The 23,697-nt window shown below is 39.6% G+C and overlaps 1 protein-coding gene and 1 non-coding gene across 3 annotated transcripts; both read left to right on the top strand.

Moving 5' to 3' along the window:
* Nucleotides 1-721: 721 nt before the first annotated feature.
* On the top strand, nucleotides 722-23,200 carry RNF149 (ring finger protein 149). Of its 2 annotated transcripts, XM_066176603.1 has the most exons (9): nucleotides 722-1,217; nucleotides 8,581-8,831; nucleotides 11,639-11,707; nucleotides 14,545-14,627; nucleotides 15,084-15,180; nucleotides 15,692-15,721; nucleotides 17,868-18,063; nucleotides 18,417-20,465; nucleotides 22,600-23,200. In XM_066176603.1, the coding sequence occupies exons 1-8, from the start codon at nucleotides 752-754 to the stop codon at nucleotides 18,473-18,475; spliced, it is 1,251 nt and encodes a 416-aa protein (XP_066032700.1). In that variant the 5' UTR covers nucleotides 722-751; the 3' UTR covers nucleotides 18,476-20,465; nucleotides 22,600-23,200. The 2 variants fall into 2 exon arrangements, with proteins under 2 accessions (XP_066032700.1, XP_066032701.1); XM_066176604.1 differs by lacking the exon at nucleotides 15,692-15,721.
* LOC136286180 (small nucleolar RNA SNORD89) lies at nucleotides 20,776-20,891 on the top strand. Its single transcript, XR_010719817.1, has one exon. It is a non-coding gene; the product is annotated as a small nucleolar RNA SNORD89 (small nucleolar RNA).
* Nucleotides 23,201-23,697: the final 497 nt, after the last annotated feature.

Here is a 23,697-nt window from a genome sequence, read left to right as displayed (position 1 = left end):
GGCCCCTCCATTCAAGGATATGGAGGTGCTGGAATCGGTCCGGAGAAGGGCAATGGAGCTGGTGAAGGAGCTGGAGCACACGTCCTATGAGAAGCTGCTAAGGGAGCTGGGTTTGTTTAGCCTGGAGGAAAAGGAGGCTCAGGGGACACCTTGTCACTCTACAACCACGTGAAAGGAGGCTGTAGCCAGGTGGGGTTCGGCCTCTTCTCCCAGGCAACCAGCGACAGGACAGAGAGACAGAGCCTCAAGCTGCGCCAGGGTGGGTTTAGGTTGGATACTAGGAGGAATTTCTTCACAGAAAGGGTGTAAGACATTGAAGTGAGCTGCTCAGGAAGGCGGTGGAGTCACCGAGCCTAGGAGTGTTTAAGGAAAGACTAGACGTGGGACTGAGTGTCGTGGTCTAGCTGACATGGCGGTGCTCGATCACAGGTTAGATTCGCTGATCTCAGAGGTCTTTTCCAACCTGATTGATTTTGAGGCCCTGTAGCTGCCGCACCGAGCCCCGGCCGCCATTGGCCCCGCCCCCCTACCTTGTGTGGCGGTCCCCCTCTCTCCCGGCATGCCGCGGGGCGGGGCGGCCCGGCCCGGCCCCCTGCTCGCCCTCAGCCGCGGCGGGCGGGCTCCGCCCCGGGCGGCACCGCGGGTACCTGCGCGGCGCGGGGCGGCCGCGGGGCAGAGCGTGCCGGCGGCGGTGGCGGCGGCAGAGCGACTTGCGCACGCTTCTCCTGTCCGCGGCGGGAGCGGCCGGGCCATGGTGCGTCGCGCCCGGCTGGCGCTGGTGGCGGCGGCGCTGGTGGCGCTGGGGGCGCCGCCGCCGCCGTGCGCGGGCGCCCGGGCGCTGGAGTGGTACACGGCGTGGGTGAGCACGTCCTACGTGGAGCCGCTTAGCAACCGCACGGTGAACGGCCACACGGAGAGCGGCCGCTACGGGGACAGCTCGCCCAAGGAGAGCGCTAACGGCCATGTGGGCATTCCCCGCGGCGCCTCGCCCCGCCACATGGAGGGCTGCGCCGCCGACACCGACTACGACGTGCCGCTGCCTCCCGGTGGCCGCGGGCCCCGCGAAGGCGACCCGCCGACCTGGATCGCCCTGGTGGCCCGCGGCGGCTGCACCTTCAAGGACAAGGTCACCAACGCGGCGCGGAAGCGGGCGGCCGCTGTGGTCATCTACAACGAGGCCCGCTTCGGCAACAGCACCGTCTCCATGTCCCACCTGGGTGAGCTCGCCGAGGGGTCGGGGACATGCTTTCGGGGGGATCGCTTTGTCTAACGCCGGCCCACATCGGTAATGCGGCTCTGCGCGGTGAGGAATGGGGATGTGGGGAGGCAGAAATTCCTGTAAAAATGCTACAGAAAACCGCGCGTTTGTTTTCTCGTCCTGTAAGCCACGCTAGGGAAAAAGCCGGGACCGTCTTCTGTCTCCCGAGTCACGGGCCGGGCGTCAGGGAGGAAATGCGGCACAGCCATCGGGACTGGCAGCCGTGTGGCAGGCTCGGGTGGGAGGCTTGGATTTCCTTTAGGGATACCTTTTTGCCGGTACCCTCCGGCAGAGTGGCTACAGCGGTCACAGGTAGGCCGCTTTCCGCAGGCCCTGGGGAAACGCACCAGGTATCCCGAAGATGCCTTCAGGTGCTTTTGAAGGTACAGCTGTAGCTATTTGAAGATAGCTTTTGGTACAGGCTTTGTTGTAATAGCTTCATCGTCCTCTCCTGCGCAGGTCTGTTGAGAGCGAGAGAGAGGTGTAAGCATCAGGTAATCTTTAAAGGCTTGCAAAGGCAGTAGGAAAACTGAATCCTAGAGAAGGATGTTGGCTTGTCTCAGCGCACTCCTGCTGCTGTGTAGCCTGCAGAAGGGTTCTGTGGTTTTTGCCGAAATAAGAATCCAGGTGTTTTGTCACCACGTTCCCCATTTGGGCTGTGACACAGAAGTCTTGCTGGGTTTTTATGGTTATGACAATATTAAATGCTTAAAGAGGTGAAAAAAGCCTCAGAACTTGGCAGTAAAATCTGTTTGCTTTTGTAGATTTTTGAGAAACCGGAAGGTCTTCAGAGGAGGATGAGAAGACAAGGCAAACTAAGTAAAAAATTCCGTAGATGTGTACTTCACCTGATTTTGGTACAATGAGTTTATTAGTGCCTGGGCTCTCATTCCTGGTTGTGAGGAAGGGAAGGACCAGGCACTAGGATGAAGTAAAACCATAATGTGTTTCTGAAGGATACAAACTTATTTTCTTAGTGTAGTGAGCTGAAAATCTCGGCTAGGGTGCTGTTGCACTATTGGACATGTGATTTATCTATTGGAAAACACGCCTCTCCTCTTGGAATACCCAGTGGCACCAATTGAGGGATTGGAATCATGGTTATTGTTCATCGCCTGCTGCTTGCTCGAGATCAGCCTGGCCTATTTCGTGTTCTTAGTTCACTGTGAAAGGTGGAGGAGAGATACTAGATAAAATGAACCTTTTGATCCTAGGTAGTGATTAAGATACTTTGTTGTGTAATACTGCTTTCATCTGAAACAGTTTTTGTTTCTTGTTTTCACCCAGTATTGGCCAATCAGTACAATTTTTTTTCCCCCTGCATTCTTCTCTATTCCCTGTTGTAACCTCTCCTAAGTAGTATTTGCTCTTTTGTTGAATCGTTTTCTCCTTCTCTCATCTTGCTCATTTTATTTTTTTTTTTTTAATATTCTCTTTTCTGGTGTCATCTTTGTGCTAAAGAAGACCTTCTTGGGCTTAATACTGAGTTTTGGACTTCATTAGTATAGTCAGATCTGCCAGTGGCGTAAAGTGAAGTGCTCTCTGACTGCTCGTTGGTTTTTTTTTTCCTTGCACTGGCAGAATGTTGCTGATGAAAGTTCCACCTATGTAGAGAGTGTGATTTAGTATAGTGCATACAAACAATAATACATTTGTGTTTATACTGACTTCATAAATGCAGGTTCGACCTTACAATGGTTGGAATGGGATTATAATAATATATCGCAATATAATTACGAGCTCTGATGTAGTCAGAAATGTTTGTTTCATGGTTGATGCCTTCAGTCATGTAAATGTTCAGGCACTTTCAGTGCACTTTGGGAATAAAGGGTAGAGGTACTGTTAGTGTTTTAAATCTTGGGACTTTTGAAGGGAGATGATAGAATGTTCTGTGGAAGACTGGCAAGGAAGAACGTGGAAGGTGAAGCTATAGTTTACCAGATCTACGTTTTCATTTCTGTGAAGGGATTTGTGAACTGGCACATAAGGAAGCAAGCTTTCCTTCTGGGAGGAGTGCTGAGGATAAATACTCCAGGAAATCTGCAGTGCAGTAACTAAGGAGTGGAGTTCTGTGCATAAGTAAAATCCGCTTAATGCATTTGCAATTAGCAGCACTGAAAATGATGTGAGATGGAACAGTGGTTACAGCTGGTGGAGATGCAGCCCAATTGTGTGAAGGTGATAGATGGCTTTTGTGATCTCAGTGCCATCTTTTCATTCTCGTCCTGGAAAACCTAGCCTTTGAATTTTCTGGGATGTATGTGATACATGTATGCTATTTTTGTTGGTGATCTTTTGGTGTTTTTAGGCATGTTTCAGCCTGAGTAAAAAGAGAAGTTCTTGATTAGGTGGAGAAATGATTTGTTATAGCTGGTGTCAAAGCATTTTCAAAAAGGACAAATGTTCCAAATAATCTGTATTTTTCACCTTGTGAGCTTCATAAGTGCAGTGAGTAGGGATTTTAACTAAAGTTTTGGAACAGGATAGTCAAGAATTTCAATATGTAGCCTTGAAATCCCATCCCTTCTTCCAAAAGAAGGTTCTGCAAATGTGACTCTCCTGATATGTCTCATTTCAATCCTTTGCTGTCTGTCCGAATTACATAGTTCAAAATGCTGGATGACTTCTCTCCTTGAGGAAAGTAATAGTGACACAATTTCATGTGTGGTTGAGAAGGTTTTTCCATTGGAAAACTCATTTTTACCCAAATGACTTGGGGAGTTGTACTTCATTTACTGAATCTGAACAACATAAATTCAGACTTCAGTTTTACAGACTTGGCAGGAAGTCCTAACTCTGTTCATTTTTGGTGATGATGGTGAACTTAATGCAGTACAGAAGCTTCAAATTGCATTTCAAAACCAAAGTAAATATTGCACATAAATATTAACTGAGAATGGGTTGGAGAGAAATCTGGAGAGGCAAAGTGTGGAGTGTTGTGGAGACCAGACTAAGGAGAGTCAGAGGCTCAGTTCTGGTTCACAAGTTAGGGGGAGGCAGAGGTATATTGCAGTGGAAAGAAAACAGGGTCTTCTGGTTCTATAGTTTTCCTGTTACACTTCATGCTGGGCTCCCAACCATCTCTGTATCCCTCCCCAAGCTAGGATTTGGTGATCCTGATCAGAACATAAGTTACCTTCTCATTGACTATGGAATGAAATGCAGTTGTGCTTGTCACGCAGGGATGGGAGGCAGTGGCTGTAATAGTTTGAGGTAGGTCTGGATTAGGGCTTTAATTCATGGTTTGTGGATTTAAGGGAAGCTTGGGACTTAATTTGAGCATATGACTCTGGCTGCATAATGAAAATGGTCTTTCATTTGCCAACATACATCCAGCTAGTTCTTTCCTCCATTGTCATGTTTTTTTAATGCACATGTATTGAACAAAACAGATGCAAATTACTTTGTACTCTTGATTCTATAAGTTCTTGCCATCTCCAAAGCAGGAGAGTTAGAGTTATTTTGGCATGTAGTTCAACTCTTCGCTACATTGCTTACAGCACTACTCAGGATCCTCAAATGGTGCATAATTTCTGTATTACTGCTGTTTCCTACTGAAACTTTCTGGTACTGTAACTGCTGAAAGGACAGTGGCTTGCTTAAGTAAGACATGACAGTATGATGTTGAGCTGGTAATGCTGTTCTGAACAAGCAGGAGTAACTGCTTCTATCTGTCTTATAGATAAAGGTGCCTGTGTATTGGAACTCAGGTGGAAAGAGTATGTGTACCAGTGGTTGTATATCCGACTTGAGACAGGTGAAAATACAGCATGCACCAGGGATTAGGTGAGATGAGGCTGAGGTGTATGGTTAAGACAAAGCTGGTTATGGGATTGTTAGTGTACTGTTAACACTTGTTTAGAACAGGAGCTAAAAAAATATTTGGTGTTGGTTGTGGCAATATTAGTTGGGTGCCTAGGCTTAAATAAACCAGTGGACTGACCTTAAACATTTTTACTAAGATGGTTGAACTCTGGGAGCTTTCTGACAGTTCTCAGGAGGACAAAAACTAGAGTGTGTCTGTGATCAGTTTCCAGATGACAGAAAAATATCTTCTTCATCTCTAAGCATGAATGGGAGTAAATGTTGTAGTTTGGTGTGCCTGGAATCAAGATCTGTACCTGTCCTACTTTTTCCTCATCGGTAGAGTGCTGATTTCCTTTTGTAAGAAAATACTAGGAGTGGTAGCAGTAAAGCTATCTGCACTGGCAGGAAACATACCTTCATCTTCAGAGTTCCAAATTTGCCTTTTTTTGCAAGTATCCTAAGCATCTACCAGCCCTGATAATGTTAAAAAGCACAGACCAAATTTTGAGTGGACCCAATTTCACTGAAGCATCAATCAAATCTAAAAAAAAAAAAAAATAAATTTACTCTAACAGAGTAAAAATGTGATTATTTCTTGTAAAACAAGAAGGTTATAGAAAGGCAAAGCCAATAGAAGATGGTTTCAGTAGATGCATATATGTGACACTTGGAGTTTTCTTTATAAATGTGATTTGAGGTGTCTGAGTTTTGTGGCAGTTGAAGAAGCTGATGGAATGACTCATCATCATTTCAGTCTTTGAATAATGAGTTTCAGAACAGCAGGCTAAAATTAGCAAGGAATGAGTTAAAACCCTTAGTGTTACAGGCTGCTCAGGGCAACTGCTTCTCTGAGACTGCTCTTGTTCCTTTTGTAATCATGGATTGCAATTATTCTTCTCTTCTCCCCCTTCTGTCTCATGACCTTCAAGGCCACTGTGTTTAGTTGCATGTATTTTTTTATGGCAGGCTCATCACCAAATCTTCAAAACTGTTAAAATGCTTTTAATGGATATTTATTTAAAAATTTATAATATGCTTATGTTAATTCTAAAAGTGGAAAATGTCACACTGTCTAGCAGCCATTGTGCAAAAGTAGCCTGACTTTCATTTCAAGGAAATAACTGTCTGATAGTTGGGCATTCTGGTGACAAAGCAGAGAAGGACAATGCTTATTGTTATGGGGTTTAAAAATACTTCATCATTAGAAATAATGCAGAGAATCAGATAGCAGGATTAAACTGACTTTAGATTTCAGGACCGAGGTGAAAATTTATTGTTTGAAAAATCCAAGCTGCCTCTAATCCTGAAACTTCCTTTTCTTCCTCAAGCTTGGATGGAACCACATAAATCTTTCCAACCTATTTGTACCATTCCCTGGCCATCCTTAGGCACCCCTCCTGTTATTTGTAACTCTTACAATTGATTAAGGAGACAGGACCTATTTTCCTGGTTTAGATATGGGGATAGCAGTTCTAAGCAATGTAAGATAAATTCCTACTTTTATATGTTCTTTTCTTGCTCACTCCCCGTGGAGTTGTGCAGGGTCAGAGAGCAGAGAGTGTTTCACTCTCTTCTCTGAGTTTCATGAGATTCTCTGGTAGTGGTTTTGTGCTGTTTCGACGAGAAGAACAATATTAGTTAACCAATTTGTAGTGTCCGTGGTCTTGGGCTATCATGTGGATCAACACATTGGTGAGCAAAACTGATTAGTGGAGCCTGTTGTCTGTCTGTCTTCAGCTTCACTGCTTTGTGTCTCCAAACACACCCACCAAGCAAGGCAACATAGGTGGGGTGGGTGTTGCTGGTGAGTAGAGTGGGGTGCCTGAGGGGAGGCACAAGTTGGTGTAACCCTATTAGGGAAATCTGCTTTTTTGCTGGGTCAGGATCTGGCAGACACAGGTTTAATGGTTCTTACAGTAGGTCAGCAGAGGTGGGATGGTTGTGTTAAGGTGATGTTGAGAAGGGAAGTTTATCCAGCTAAGGCCTGGAACCTTTAGTTCTCATCCAGACCAAACTATTTATGCCTTATGGAGGGAGCAGTTCTACATACACAAGTGGAACTTTTGCAAATACCCCTTGGCTTGGTAGCAGAGTGGCCAGATTGAAAAGCTGTTGCAGCCAGAATTGCCTCAACTAAAGGAATTTGGTTTAAATAGTAGAAGCAAATAACTCTTTGTCTTAGTAGGCAGAGGTGGCTGAGGCCAGAATGCAGCTTTGAATTTTGAAAATCCCCATTTGATGTGATGGTGTAAGTAAGGAAGCCATTTCTTCTGACATAGCTTCTCCGTAAGGAATCTACCACAGCCAGAAGGGAAAAAGGCTTTAAGCCTTCAGGGGGTGGTCTTGTTGCAGGTAGGTAGTTTTTTGTGAATCTGAAAAAGGTAGCTGTAACATTACAGCTTTAGATTTTCAACTAGGAAAACCTCTCTCTTTTTCTTCCTTTCTCTCTGAATCAAGACTAGTTTTACTTTTTCTCAGAAGCAGGAGAGCAAACTATGAAGCTGTGACTTACCAAGGTGACAGCAGTGTTGGTACGCACAAAGAAAGAGCTATTCAAATAGAAATAGCATAGAACAGTGAAAATGTGACATTTTTAATAGGTACATTTGTTTGTAATTTGTTTTGTAACACTTGGGTTAGATATTTCTGAGAATACTGGATATTCTTCCAGAAAAAAATGGAGAAAAACATTAGTCACAAAGGTCTTTGGATTTTGCTAGTTAGTCTTGATAGTATCTTACTGGTTTTGGTGGTAGTATGTTGCCTAAATGTTTTGGACTTTTTCTGAAATTAGTTTCTTTTACATGGACTGAGAGCTCTAGACTTCTAATATATTGGGAAAAATCCTTTTGTTTACTGCTCCCAAAAGAGTCACAAAGTATTTCTTGACAAGTCCTTGTCATGAAGTCTCATTACATTTTGAATATTTAATATTAAAGAATCTGTAACTATTTCAATGTTTAAAGGAATTTATTATTTAATTTATTATTAAATATCTGTATCTTTTTCTCTTTTGTTTATATATCCAGTGTAATTGGGCTATAGATTCAGTTCAAACTAAATTGAAGTGGCTCTCTTTGATGTTCACATACTCTCTCCATCTGCCACTAAAATTCCCACACTGGCAAATAAAAGACCAGCTGTTACTAAGCTGCAAACTAGAACTTAAACTGCTTCAAGATGGGTTCTGTATGACTTCTCTGGCTTTTTTTGCATGGATCCACATCTTGCCTCACTGTGGAATGATGACTATAGGCCTTGAATAGTAAAGATGCATCTGTTGAACTTTATCTCGTGTTTGAGAGTTTTTGAAAGTAAATAAAGAATTCTTTACCAGTGAACTTTCTATCAATTCTGCTATGCATGAAAAAAGCACTGGAGGTTTTCCTATCACTTTGCTTGCTGGTCTTAACTGAAGAGGCCAAGTTACCCTCAGGTAAGAATGCCTACATGTTTACTGTGACTACTGACTTTTTTTCTTCCTTTTTTTTTTTTTTTTTAATTCCCTCCAACAGGAACAGGAAATACAGTGGTGATAATGGTTGGCTATCCAAAAGGAATAGAGATCTTGGAGCCAGTCCGAAGAGGGATTCCAGTAACAATGAGTATTGTTGTTGGCACACGACATGTGCAGGAATACATTAGTGGTCAATCAGTTGTGTTTGTGGCCATCGCCTTCATCACCATGATGATCATATCGCTTGCTTGGCTCATATTTTACTATATACAGCGTTTCCTCTATACGGGCTCACAGTTTGGAAACCAGGTAAATGGAACTTTAAGAGTATTTACCTTCTTCTCGTGTCAAATCAGTTGCCTAACTTGGATTGTTTATTGAAGCATTCTTGAAGATCTGTGCCTTCTTCCTATTTTGCTAACTGTGAATGCTGCTCAGCAGCAGTCAGTGAGGCTAATAAGCACTGTGCTAATTGGCATCTCAAGTTTGGCTAGTCATAATTAGTAGATGCTCATATGAAGTAATGAGAAATACATTTAGCCACTTGTCAACAACAAAGTAAGGGCAGCTGCTTATGTGATCTGTCACCTAACTGAACTTCCTTCCTTTTGACATGAAAAGTTATTTTTGTTCTTTTGTAATTTTCATTTTGAAAGTATTAACTTCACTAACCAGACTTTTTTAACGGGAAGAAACCATGGTAAGTTTATTTATTTTTTTGTTTTGTTTCCTTATAAAACCCACAAGTTCTTCATTTTAGAATTTTTAGTTCTAAAGCTTTATGAAAACTACTTTTGCTCCTTGTAATTCTACAACTCCAGTGCAGAGTTACTGAATTTCAGCAGACTAGAGGGTGCATGTGTGGTGAGAATCAGCTCTCTTGGGCTACTCAAGGTACTGAGAACAATGAGAGTACTGAGGAGGTTTGGAAGGAGTAATTTTGCTACTTCTTTGGCCTTTTCACATTTCTGTACTTACAAGAAAAAGCCAGCTTTACTTTTTTTCCTCTGAGAAAAGTACTTCATCATAGAGCAGTTTAGGCTGGAAGGGACCTCTGGACTCCTGCAATCAAGAGAGCATCTTACATGGAGTTGTTGAGGATGTAGATATTGAGTTTTGAAAATACCTTAGAATGGCACTTACCTCTGCTTTTCAGCTACTGCAAATACATTAGGTTTCTTCCATGATCATCAGCAGCTCTACCCTTTGCAGGTTCTTTTTTTTTTTTTTTATCCTCAATTCAGAAAAAAATAATTGTTTCAGTCAATGCTTAGCTTTTGGACTTCTCCTGCCTTTTACTTGACAACGTAGATTCTAGCTTTGGGGAGAGGAGGGAAGGGATTTTTGTTTGCTTTCAGAAGTCTGAACTCTTTTTAGGACTTAGAGGACTCTTCTAGGAAAATACTTAATTTCTCATTTCAGTAACTGAGGATAACACACAGGATTTCTGTATTGGTGGTACTCATGGTCTTCCTGGAGTTTTGGTTTCTTCTCTTTTTTACTAAGGTTTAAATCTTAGCATTTACTTTCCGAGAATACTGTTGGGAAAACTAGTTTTTTGATAAGTATTTATAGGAAAAGGGATGTGTTTCTGTGTTCTAACAGTTGTTTGGTGAAGAAATTTGCTTCTTCCTTTTGCCTTTTAGATGGTCCACAGGGAGGAAAGTTCCTGTGCTTTATGAAGCATCATATATTATGTACTTTAGTTTTAAGGATGTGAATGTGATGTTTCACATCACGTGTGCCACAGACTCTCAATAGGATTTTGCTATTGTCATCCAAATGCCAGTAGACTTTTCCAGTGCTTGTCATCTGAATGCTTCTTAAATAAATGAAACTGTCTAGCTTTAGGTTATGCCACTTTCTCAATTCTTTCTCTTCTAAAATGGCCATTGAAAATAAAAATGCAAAGTTGGAAAATGTTCTGACAGTATTAGTTGAGATGCATTATTAAAGTCTTAAAGGAATTTTTGGAACAAAAAGCCACTTTCTAACCCAAATCTTGTTTTGTTTGGCTTACAGACTCAATTAAAATTAAAACTTGTGAGTTAAATATGTTATGCTTTAAAGCAAGCTGCAGTATAACTGCTAAATGAAGATGGGTATCTTAAGAATTATTCTAATATCAGTTTAGCAGTAGAACTATAGAAAATCTCCTTGCTACTGAAGATGAAAACAGGACTGTGCAGAAAACCCTGAGAAGGTGGAGGAGGCTTTTGCTACTGGTTTGGTTAATTTCTGGGAGACCTTGCAGACTACTTATCTTTAACACCATACAAATAAAAAAATCACCATTTTCAGTACTATACATTTGTCAAATTTTGTCATCATAACTGTTACAGAGAAAAGTTGCAATTATGGGTTTGGTGTTTTTTATTCCTTTATGATATTTCTTTACTGAGGGTTGCTGCCAGACAGGTCAGCATCTGTCAACTGGGAGTGTTTAGTTTCTCAGTTTTTTGCAGTAGCTAGCACTTTGTCTTGGACTACAGTACTGCTTTCTTTTCTCGCTTCCCCTCTAAGCATAATTATACTGCATAGAAGTCCAGTATGGTGCATCATGTCTGTAAAGCCTTTCTTGTCATCTCCTTTGCATAATGTGTCCTTTCAGTGCAAAGCTTTGTCCAAGGCAGGAGACACCGTTTAACTGAGGGGAAGTATTAATAGCTACAAGCAGCCTTTTGACCTGGTGGCCAGCTGTAGGCTGCCTGGCAGGATTCCACCTTCTCCCAGGCTGGTGCAAAACGTACGGTGTGCCTGCTCATGGGCTTGCCTAACTGGAAGGTCTGGTTATACGGCTGTTGTTAGAGCTCTGCTTGCCTCTAAAGCCTGCACGGGTTTCAGCTTTGCTGTGTGGGAAGGGCTTCAATGCCGGCAGTCAGGCTGCGGCTGCCGGTGTGCGCGGCTCACCCCGGCACGGCGCCTCAGCAGCGCACAACTTACTGAACATCTGCTGGCTGGAAATATTCTATAAACTAATTCATTGCCCAGAGAGCAATTTATTTTTTTTAGATGCATTCAGAAGACTCAGTAATCCATGTGGAAAGTATTTAAAAACTTTGGAATGTAATTCCTGAAACTACTGTCTATACTAACACTTAAAATCTTATTTCAAGGGACATAGGAAAGAAACCAAGAGAGCCATCAGCCAGCTTCAGCTGCATACAGTGAAACGTGGAGAAAAGGTAATTCAGTGTCTCTGGTTATTGCTGTAAGTTTTAGTAATGGTTGTAAAGGCTTCAAAGAATTTAAACTAAAATTACCACAACATAATTGCAGTGTGACATACAATTTTTGGCCTATGTTAGGGCCGTTGTTTAAAAGGCGGAATTTAAAATTAAAGAGTCATATTTTAACTACTTTTGAAATTAAGGCTGCTTTGTTGCAAATGTCTGGTTAAACAGAATGTATAGGGGGCTGGAAGTGTAAAGGTGAGGAAACATTGTTATCTTTTCAGCACTTGAAAATATCAACAAGTGGATTGCAAAATACTTCCCCACAGTTCTTACTGCTGATGTAATGCTGTTTTCTTAAAAGAACATTCATCTTCTTATTGATCAGAAGGCCTTAAAAATATAAAAAGCTTTGAAAAATAAAACATTTTTTTTACCTTTTGACATACAATGCATTAAGGAGCTGTGTAGGCTTAACCTGAAGCATAAATTTTTTGAAGTACATTTCTATGTTGTGACATAAAGCTAATCTAAAAATTAAAGCAGCTTTCAGGAAGTCAGCTTTGACAGCATATGGCCTAAACTCAGCTGTATTAGAATAACTGAAGTAGAAAAAGCCAACATTTTGAAAGAAAATATTTTAGTTGGCGTTTCGGGAGTGCTGATCCTAGATGCAAAATTAGCTTCTGACTGGATTTCTGGTGCTACATAGGCATTTTTTTCCATCCAACCCTTGTCTTACTGGATGAGTTTTTATTTAAGGACTGATTTACTTGGAGATTAAAAACAGGGATTAGGTTATTTTTAAGTCTATGCATAAAATTAAAGTAAGAAAGGACATTGATATGTAAAAACTTTAAAAGCTGTGGTCCAGCAGAAACTGTTCTGCTCAGGTCATGTGCTACAGGGAATATGTCCTTCATTTAGTAAACTGGTTTTGAAACTTAAAAAATCCCCAAAGTGTCTTTGAACTTACTTGCCTTTTCCTTCTATGCTTTCAGCATGCTTAAATAGTATTTTATGAGTATTTCTTACTTTTTATTAGATTACTTTTTGGTGGAGTTCAGTATATATTTCAAGCTGTGAACAGAGGGATGTTCATATTTTACTTCATACAATGGTGACATCAGAGATCAAGAAAGATGGAATTGAACCTAAACTTGTGTAAAGCTGTCAGAGCATAATGTCAGCATAGGAGGAAAGGGATGTAGAAGGGTCACAATGAAACCTGTGTTAAAAACCACACAGAAGATGTTAACAGCTTTTAAAATTGGTGTTCAGTAAAATCCTCCAAATAGGATTTGTATTGTGTGATTCTTGCAGCATATAGGGAGTTCCTTCCAATAAATAGATCCTTGACTAAAGTAAACAAAATGGGAGAATTTGTTGTTATACAATATGTTGGTTATTCCTATGCATGCCATGTTCATTAAGAAGAATAGAATGAGATAAGGTTAGAATCTCTCTGTTAAAATAGATAGAGCTTTTCTGTGTGGTAAATCTCATCTTAATAATGTGATTTGAATCAACCTGCTGTCAGCAAATTTATGTAACTTATGCAGAGGTATTTTCATGAACTAATAGAAATTTGTCTGGACATTTGTCCTGTCCTGTCTACTCTGTAAATGTACATTTTTAAAATATTTCCTTTCAGCCATTTTAAAAGGGTCTCTTTTGTTATGACATAGTACAGTCTTTTGTTATCCCCAACTGAGGCTGAGATATTTAACTAAAAATAGGTCATATATTAAAAGTGTATTTGCTATCATGTAGATTTTTCCAGAGAAGCTTATGGGATTATTGTAAAATGGGCACTCATTTGAGTATATGCTACATATGGTGTGCTTGGATTTTGCCTCTTGTACAGAATAAAAAATAACTTATTATAGAATAAGCACTTGTCTTAATTTTGCTTACGTAAAAAAACAGTTTTAATGTGATTTACTTAGGAATTTAAGGCTTTAATTGTATACATTGATAGCATGCAAAGGAGGGAAATACTGGCCTTTAACTTGAAAGTTTTCTTGCAGAACAAATTAGTTTGAATGTCTGTATTGAAACTGAAGTCCTTCAGTAAGTTGTAAATCAAAAATATTAAATTTTGTGGGATGAAAGCAGAGGAGTTTTCCTATTCTCTGCTCTTCTAATACTTAGATTTTATACAGCACAATTAATGTTGGATTATTTTTCTTGTATTTGGAGTTATCCATCATATTCGCACTGCAACTCTAAGCATGGCTTCAAGAAGACAGTAAGAACTATTAGAAAAGATATTTAACTCTTAGATAAAAATAGAAGTGGAGAAATGATGTTCTGTCTAGTGTGAACTTGGGGAAAAGTTTTAAACCCAAATTGCATACTTGTGTTCTCTTCTGGCCATGAAGGAATATCTGCTAGGATGTGGTAGAAAAAAAAAGGTGAAGAAGAGATTTGCAGTATTCAACCCCAAAAATCTCTTCCCGCTCTTGGAAATCTTTGGGACTGTTCATTCAGAATTAGATTGCGCACTTTGGTTTGTGCTGAGCTCTTTTAAAATGTTTTCATCTTATAGCTATTTTCAACTGAAACACTCCTATGCTCCCATGAACAAAGCTATTGTGTGAGACTTAACGAATTACTTAGGATGCCATGTATAGGTATTTAAATTAGAAAATCTGTGTTTGGCTGCTTTTAGTATTTTATAACTTGATCAAATCACCCCTTGATAGAATCTCATATTAAGTGAGGTAGATTTTTTTATTTGCTATACCATTTAATATATTTTGCATTCTTTGAAGCTAGCTATTACACAAAACTTGTTCTGTAATGAAGTATGAAGGTAATACACTTAAATGTGTTGTCATGTTTAGGGTTTAGATGTTGATGTGGAAAACTGTGCCGTGTGCATTGAGAACTACAAACTGAAGGACACTGTCCGAATTCTGCCATGCAAGTAAGTTGTCATAGTTCTTTACTCTTTAGCATGTTTTTCTGAAGAAATGGGATGAATTTCCTATAAATTCTCTGAACCTCTGGTGGCAGAGCTGAAGCTTCCATTTGTATGGCCTCTTAAGTGCTGAAGGGCACTGTGAGACCACGTAGCACTTCATATGTATGTGGGAGCAATTGGGAGAACTGTAGGGGTGAAGTAGAACTTGCTTGAATTAGAAATGTACACTGTTGAAGTGGTAACTGCATGGTGTCTTTGTGGTTATTAGCATCTCCTCTTCAGAAAGCTGGCAAGAACCAAAAGGTTTCCAGAACCATGTCTGTCCTAGTAAATTGAGCAGCAGCTAATCATCAAGATTATAAAGGAAAGGTTTATTTTGAATGTGTTAACTAGCATGCTGTTTGAAGGAGGGGTGTGTGGCTTTCATGGTAAGTTCTAAAGAGCATTTCTTTTCTTTAGGCACATCTTCCATAGAACATGCATTGATCCTTGGCTTTTGGACCATCGAACTTGTCCAATGTGTAAACTAGATGTTATCAAAGCTCTGGGATACTGGGTATGTTGCGCACTACTTTAATCTTCAAAGTAGAAGTACAGTCTAGGAGGCAAGACTTCATGTAACTGTTCAGAATGAGAGCAGCTGTTATTTGACAAGACTCAAGAAACTGGGCAAAGATGCAAAGAGTAATTGAATGAAAAGCTGAAAAATAAGGGAATTTTATGGGTAAAAACTTAAGTATATCGAGCAGCTTAAGAATCTCCTTTGATAACCAAATTTTTCTATTTCCAGCTGATGATATTAAGGGATTTGAAGCAGAGGTGAGACTGTTTGCTCAGGCTGCAAAAATATACTGAATTTAATAAATCTAGAACATATATTTGATGTTGTTGAGCACTGTGATTCAGAGAAAGAAATTATAGTTTTTCTACATAGAATGTTTATGTACTTCCACATATGCCCTGTGATTTATCCCTGTAAATGAGCCAGTACTTAAAACCTTCCTAAAGACATTCACCAGAACTCGGTTAAGTAGAGAAAATGATGTGCTCTCATTTCTTTCTGACAGCACCAGAAAAGAGAGATGAAGACACATGCGGTAGGTTACTCAGTCACTGTTGATAAGTAGTCTTGAATTCCACTAAAATGCTAATAGGCAAGAATGTGCCTCTTTTATCTCCTACTGATCTACAGAGATCTCTAGAAAATAGGGGTGGTTTTTTGGTTTCAGGGACTTTCCTTTCATAGACTAGGTCTGTGTTTTGACTACCTTTTCTCTTACTTCATTGCAGAGACTTAGCAGATCTGTGGAAGAGTGTTATGAATTACTGTTTTGTTTTGTCAAAGGGGACAATACTCTTGCTGTGTAATATGTATATCCCAGATTTTAGTGCTTCTCTTTATTAAGTTAGACTTTACCTGGGAGTTGCAATGTCGTTTTCATGTGGAGTAGCTATTGCTACTTTGTATTGTTTTATTAGCAGCTTGGTTTCTGCTCACATTCGGATCTTGGGGTGATGTATCTTGTGTTATATGCAGAAGGACTTAGCTTTTTTTTAAATACAGGCTGGAAACTGAAATACAGGAACCTTCAGAATAATTATATTCCCTGAATTTGTGCTGTTGCAGAGGATACTGGTACTAAACCCAACCAGGAGGAGTAATAACTCCCCTGCTTGTTGGCTAAAATGACTTTTGGAAAGCAGATTGAATGGAATTCATTTTTCTCTATTAAATAAAGAAACCCAGTTCATTTTTCTGATGAAATGAGGCAAATTGGTCCTGCATCAATCGTTCAAGTCTCACTGAAGCTAATAATGTGGGAAACCATTCAGGATTTTTTTTTTATCTTAGTTTTCAGTTTGGTCCAGGTTGCCCAGTCTAGTCAGTGGAGTGATTGCCTGAATTTGTTTTACTGCTGTAAAGAAAAATGCCAAGAGCAAGGCAGCTTTTCTGAGCACTGCACTCTGAACCTGCAGAAAAAAATGTGCAGCCTTATTATAGAAATGTACTAAACCTTCTGCAGAGAGGCTCAAGGCTCCGTTCAGGTATGGACAACAAATACTTCAGATGCTCTTACATTTTTAAAGGCTTGAAGTAGAAAAAAAGGCACTAAGTCCTATGATGTGGCTTTTGTAAAGAGCAGACTTCAGTGGTCTAGTTCTTCATTATGCTATTTTTTATGACAGAAAAACCTGCAGTTCAGCATGTCTCAGTGATTTTGTAGAGCATTACTGAATTTTGTAGTTTCAGTGCTTATTTAACTTGTTTAAGTTTTGGAAACCAAAATCATTAATGCCCCCTCCCATCTGCAAAGATAAAGAAAAATATCACGTGTCTTGTGTTCAATTGTAGCATGTCTATAGCTCATTAAAATTCAGTATGTTTTAAATTATGCTGATTTGATGCTAAAGAAAGAATCTGCCTAGAATTTCTTAAATTTTAAGATGAGCCTTTGTTAGTTGTTCGAGGAAGGGAAAAATACTTGCTAGTAAGCAAAAAGAATAGCTACTTAAACTGCAATATATTTGCTTATGTGTAAATAACATCAGTATACCTATGGCAATGAAGGTAGTCTGTTTAATTGTAGAAACAGAGCTGTATGTATAGGACTTTGATCCATTCTGAAAATTAATTCAGAGTTGAATAGCCCATGCTATACAAAAGGTGAAATAGATCCCTTTGCCTGTGATGTAGATGATGTGTTCCTGCAAAGTGACAAGCCAGCATGTTTGTGGTTTTGGAACAGACTTAAAGTTAGGCTGGAGGTAGAGGAGGAGAGAATTTGGTTCTGATGCAAATGTTTGTTCACCCTAGTAAAAAGCAAAAAAACAAAAAACAACAAATTTGGCCAACTACTATAATGAAAAACCAGGACTTGGAGACTTCTGCACACTCAAAGGATCAATAGGTTTCCTCAGTCTGCTCCTAACCTTCAGCAATACTGTTGCTATAGTGTTGAAATAAACCATCCAAAAGGCTGACTGGGTGGACTCTTCCTGTTGCTGCTCTTGGCTTTGTGGTGGCTTTGGAAAAATGGCTCTTTTTTTGGGTGGCTTTCTTTCTTTGCAGTCAGACAATAACCTTGAAAGTGGACAATATCAACACTACTCCCAGGAATGCACATTTAATAGCTAAAAAAATGGTCTTTTTTCCAATAAGGTGGGCTTACAAAAGGTGCCGTGGAGGAATGTTGACGTCTGATGGTAGACAGAAGTTACAGTTAAATATGCTTAATTTTGAAGGGGGACCCTGAAGATGTACTTGAAATTCCAATTCCTGAATCCATAAGTGGCAGCGTTTCAGTCGGAAGTCTGAGTATTGCTTTGCAAGATGATGACAGAAACGAAGTAAGCGAATTGTCAGCTTCCTCCACTAATGAATCTGTATTGCAGTGTACCAGCTTAAAAGAGGATGCAGGGGAAACCACAGCATTGCTTGGTAAGTAATTCAGTGTTTGACTGGACAAACCTTAGCACTAGACATTGCATTAGAAGCCCTTCTCTGCCTGGTGTGAGCAGTTAGTACTGCAGTGCAGAGTGGACTGAGTGGTGTCACTTACTACTGGTCTTCAAAAACTACAAGCAGATTTTCAAAGAACTCTCTTGAGCTGGAAATAACTGGATTTGGGGGAAAGAAAGATGTAAGCAGTGTCTTCTTAAGAGGATTACCCAGAGAATCTTAGGTAGATATGAGTATGAAGTTTGTTGCCAGAGTCTGGATTAATGTAACAGATAAAGCATATTAAAATGGTAAAACAACAAACAATTTTTCTTTTAATTCCTGATTTCTAGATGTGGATGCCAGTAATAACCGGCATGGAGAACATCTATCTAATGGAAGTTCCCACTGAACTGCTTCATGGAAGAAATCTTGAATAGACTGTTGAAGAACTATTATTTTTTATTTAATTAGTATGGACTTTTGTCTAGTGAACAGAAAAAATAACAATGTAAATTATTTTACCTTTCAAACTTTTCTAGCTGGTGTTCCAAAAGGGCTAATAACTAAGAATTTTGTACACAGGAGGATTTTATAAAATCTCCTCTGGATGTCTCATCCTAAAAAAAAAAAATGCAATAACCCTTTTTCTGTAAGCATTGTTGCAATGTCATTGTGTTCCAGAGGGCTGTAACAAAGATGAAGACTAGGCAGTGAAAGTAAGGTAGAATGTGTTAATGGTTAAATATTTTGGATGCACTATTTACATTCAGTATGTACACATGGAGAGCACTTACAAGCTACGACTATTAAAATGTTCTGAAAGTTCTGATCTGTTGTAATTGGAGGTAAATATTCTTAGAAAAGACATTAACCTTGAGGGAATCAAATAGCTTGATGGATATATTGTGTATCCTTTTCTTGTGATGGAAAAAATGTTGGTTGCAACATGTAACAAATACTTATTCTATCTTGTGATGTGTTCAGCTCAGAGTGAATCCTGAGAAAAGGAAACCTCCTCCATCTTGCTAGCTTTTTATACTGAATTTGGCAGTAATAGGTTGTGCTAGGTGGTCTTCACGTGCTGAGCATGTAGACATTTAGTATATGCACACTGATTACCTCTTTCAATCTTAAACTCAATAGAACAGAGGTAAAGGGCTAATTATGGCTAAAATATATTTATTAGTCTATTTATAAGAATTTACATAATTTCTTCTTGCTCCTGTTCCCATCCTGACCCACTTTATGTACAAATTGAAAGTGTTTCTTAAGAAATACAAAGTTTGGGTTTGTTTTGCTTTTTCTTTTCCTTTGCATAGAGATGCTGGAATTCTCTTGGATATTCCACTTTAGGAGTTTTGACTGGGTTTGCCATTAGCTTTTATTCCTTTCTTTTAGATTAGCAGTATTGTGCCTTATAGTAAAACACTTAAGAAATCTGAAGCATCTGAGTAAATATAACCCCTGGCATCTCCCATTATGACCTCTTATTCAAATATTTATATACTGTAAGTGGTATAAGGAATTGCTAAACTGTTTTGTAAAGAAATATGTATATTTAAAACACTACTTAAGAGTGTTAAGTGAATTGTTTAGGATTTTAGCATTGTCATGTTATAAATAATATGCTACATTCCTCAATTTTCTTTTGTAAAGCTGTTGCTACAGATTGCTTAAAACAGTGTCTTTCACTAGACATTTGTTTTAGAGTGCATTTTGTTTTTAAAATGTATATTTGGAATGTTTTTAAGAAAATATGCAATTCTTTTTCTAACTTATATTGAGCTTCAATAGAAGCAATAACTTTTTTTAATTTTAAAATGAATGTTCCAGAAATGACAGAGGGGGAAATATAATCTGAACTTCTATTTTGCAGAGCAGATGTTTCAACTTAAATTTCCTTCAAAAAATTCCTGTTAATGCCTACTTAAAAAAAAAAAAAAAAAAATCTGTCTCTTCCCTGTAGGAGTATAACTTTTAGATTTACTGGAAAACTGTCAGGTTGTAGTTCTGATGTCACCAGCAGGTGCAAGTTTTTGTGATGCCTTTATCTTACAAGAAGCACATGAGAATGGAATATGGCTGACCAACCATCTCCAAAACTGAATAAATAAACAACCCACAACTAAACCAGACAATGTGTAGGGACACTTATGTCTCCGAAAGAAGCTTATCAACATTTCCAGAACTGCCTTTTTAACTATCTCTTCAATATTAAAAAGTCTTCTCCCTCTTCTTTAACACAAAACTGAACATTGATGTAGTAAATGTTGAGAGGGTTAAAACTCTAGCTCAAGGAGGAACCAAAAGAGAAGTTACCAAGAGAAGTGTTGTCAGTCTGTGGATTGTGTCTTGCTGATACCTACAGCACAGTATTCATTCTGGAGAGGAGAACTGTGGTAAGTACTTGAGCTTTTATGTAATACCTATAAAACCAAAAGCTTTTCATAAGAATTAAGTCTGAAATCTGGCAGAAAGCTGAAAGAAAAGCTAAGGAACCTGCAAACTGAAAAATGTGCTTATAAAATCTGGTTTGTGCTAACTTAGAAAAATATCCGAGTATGAAGACTCCTGAGGTCTGTTTCACTTGCTGGTACTGCACCTGTTTCATTTCTGTCATTCATAAAAATACTTACAGTTGTTTCAGTCAAATAGGTCTGCTCATAGTTGATCATTCATATAGTTAGGTCTTGTAAGGCCAGCTGTGTTGCTGAGGAGTGATGACAATGAAAGGCCGAATTGCAGTGCCTCCAGCAAGCAGTTTGCTCTCCTTGGAAGCACAATGACAAAGATCATCCGAAGCGAATCACCAGTCTGACCTCAGTCAAAAAGCTGACATACATTAGTAAAAGAGAGGTAGGATGAGAAGTACAGGGCAGGAAAAAGACAATCTAGGGAGCTTGAAACATGATCATGAGAAGCTTAGAAACAAGAAGCATTGGACTTGCTGTTCCAGCTCATCTGTTATGGTTGAGTAAATGGGTGTAGGCCGCTGTAAATAGAGATGCACAGACTTTGCTGATCTGGATCCCCACTAACTTAGATCAAACTGGTATTGCTAGTTTCTAACACTTTACCCGCCAAAAGCTTGTATGAAGGTCAGAACTAATGAGTGGTTTTTTTCACCCCCTCCATGAATCCTTTTTGTAGGGTAGGTGCTTCCTGACTCCCTTCCCTTCCATATGGGGAAGCTATAATCTGCCTCTGCTGTTTCAGCTGTGTCCTGCCTAGTGTGGGAGCTGCAGCTGTGTGTGCTGTGGGCTTCCTGCTGCCTCCCCCTGCCCTCATCACTTTCTCTTCCTAGCTGCACAGTTTTTGTAAAACATGCAGGAACTTGACTTGGACACCTCTGTCGCTTTATTATATTTTGCTGTAATTAGGCAGACTGCTTCTTACTGGAGGCATTGCTGTGGTATCATTGTACAAAAAGCTAAATTGCAGAGCCCACATGAAGCCTGTAGCCCCTGAATGGTGTTGCTGAATAAATCCCTTGGGAAAAATCCCTGGCAGGACTAGGGTATACTGGTTTTTGTGGAATAAGTTTTATTAGTGTTGTGTGAATTGGTATGGCTTTGCTACTGCTGCTGTTTCTGTTATGGAGAAATTTTGTGAAGTTAAGTGATTTTTAATTTTTTTAAAAAGAGCTATGAACATGTCAAAATGAACTGCTGTCTTAAAGGAAAAACTGGAGGCCACTCCTTGTTCAGAAATTTTAGTTTATTAATAATAGTCTACAAATGACAAACTGGAAAAAACTGGATAGTAAATAATTGTCTAAACTGTCTTTCAGACTTTATAGCAAGCAAAAATGAACCATAGACATTTCAGCTCTAAAAGCATGTATATGGTTTAATTACTTGCAGTACCAATTTAACTGGAAAGTCAGGATTTTGTTTTACTAATGACTGCTAGACTGGATTCTTCTTTGGCTTTAAGCAATGCTTGGAGAAGGTTCTTAGCCTGTACTAGAGAAGTTTGATAGGATAGCAATAACTCTTTTCCCCTGCCCCTTACCCCCCACATTGCGTGTGAACATAGTCCAGTAGCCTGTTGCCAGTAATTAAGGCTAGATTTTGGAGGTCTACTGGAGGAGTTGTAGGATAATTTATCTACAGTGGAAATGCCTTTAATCCATGCTGACTTAATTCAGTGCATACCGGTATATTTCTGCCAGAGCTGGCCTGTTGGGAGTTCTGGTCCTCTTCAGGTTGTAACTGGCCATTGCAACACCTTTGTCAAGTGTGCAAGGCTGTTTTTTATTTACCTATTGATTTGGGAATGGAATGGTCATTCAGGTTTTCTGCCCATCATGCAAGGTTCCTCTACAACCAGTCAGTTGTAGTTGGGCAGAGTCCAGCAAGACTGTCCCCTTGGGTAAGTTGAAGAGATGCAATTTTATAATGGGGCCATGGTGAATTACAGTTCCTGAAATAGAATATGTCAGCATAAATTTTTTTTAAATTGTAATGCCTGTAAAAAATCGTAATGTTTTTGAGACTGGTCTTTTACTGGATGTGTTCTTTTCTCTCATAGGTGATATGTGAACATTTGAAAATTGGAATTGATTAAACATGCACAAATCAAGCTGAAGGCTTTTGGTTTTGTTCAGTATGGGTCCTGACCTCTCCTCAGCTATCCTGCTGTATTGCAAAACTTGATTTTAGAAAGTTTTTAAAATAGAATGCCTTTATAATTGCATGTATTTGTGTGAAGAGTGCATTGCCTGGGACTGTCCATTATACTTCCATTGGACCTGAAGTTCCCTTTCACTGTCTGAAAATGAAAAATGATAATGTTACTGCATTTTTAAATGAGCATATCCTTAATTCAGAAGAACAAAGTAAGTTTCCATCATTTTGTTAGTCTGAAGCTTAAGTCCAAAACTTTGAAGCCACTTACTTCTACTATAAACATATACCTGAAGAGAACTATTTGAATTTGCTAGTCTGTCAAAAATTATTCACAACTGTCTTTTATTGTAACCTTGAACTAATTTGGTTGCATTGTTTGGATTAAGCACTTGTGTCTTTTCCATTGTGTATGTACAGTTGTAAGAATGTCAAGTTATGCATTGTTGTTGTAACTTAAGCTAAAAGCTCAAATTCCATAATAAATTATATAGACCTTTTAAAAGGCAGTGTCAGAAGCTGGAGGGTTTTGTTCTCTTTGGTGAACTTAAAGTGGATCTGAGACACTCAGCACTAGCACAGCACAAACCAAGCTTTACTTCATGCTGGGTAGCCACAGACAGACCCTTTCAGCATGTACTGCTTTCCCCATGGCACCAGTACCTGGGTGGGCTGGGGTAACCTTGGCTGGCTGCTCAGTGGGGGGGGGAGGGGGTGGGAATTGATGGAAGAACTTGTGGGTCAAGATAAGAAACACCAATTACTATCACAGGCACAAGGGATGTGACTTCATGAAGATTACTTTGAAATGGCAATAAATTAGTTTTAGAGTAGCCTAGTAGAGGACTAAAACTACCCTTCTGTAAGCTGACACTTCTCCCTTCGATGGTGGCAGGATAGAGAAAGGGAGGGGTGAGCCTGTAACGGGTGCTGTCTGTTGTTCCCTCCTCACCCTTTTGTCCTGCTCCATCCTGAGCTCCTGAGGAGCTGGAGTTCTCTAAGA

This window comes from Chamaea fasciata, unplaced genomic scaffold (assembly GCF_029207755.1).
Source record: "Chamaea fasciata isolate MVZ Bird 193981 ecotype frontalis unplaced genomic scaffold, bChaFas1.0.hap1 SCAF_2, whole genome shotgun sequence".
NCBI lineage: Eukaryota > Metazoa > Chordata > Aves > Passeriformes > Sylviidae > Chamaea > Chamaea fasciata.
This window is presented reverse-complemented; position numbering and strand designations above follow the sequence as displayed.

Excerpts from the sequence above, each read along its gene's own strand:
- RNF149 (XM_066176603.1), top strand. The coding sequence starts at position 752 with ATGGTGCGTCGCGCCCGGCTGGCGCTGGTGGCGGCGGCGCTGGTGGCG. Across the intron at positions 1,218-8,580 it reads CGTCTCCATGTCCCACCTGG|GAACAGGAAATACAGTGGTG; the intron begins GTGAGCTCGCCG and ends TCCCTCCAACAG. Across the intron at positions 11,708-14,544 it reads CAGTGAAACGTGGAGAAAAG|GGTTTAGATGTTGATGTGGA; the intron begins GTAATTCAGTGT and ends TGTCATGTTTAG.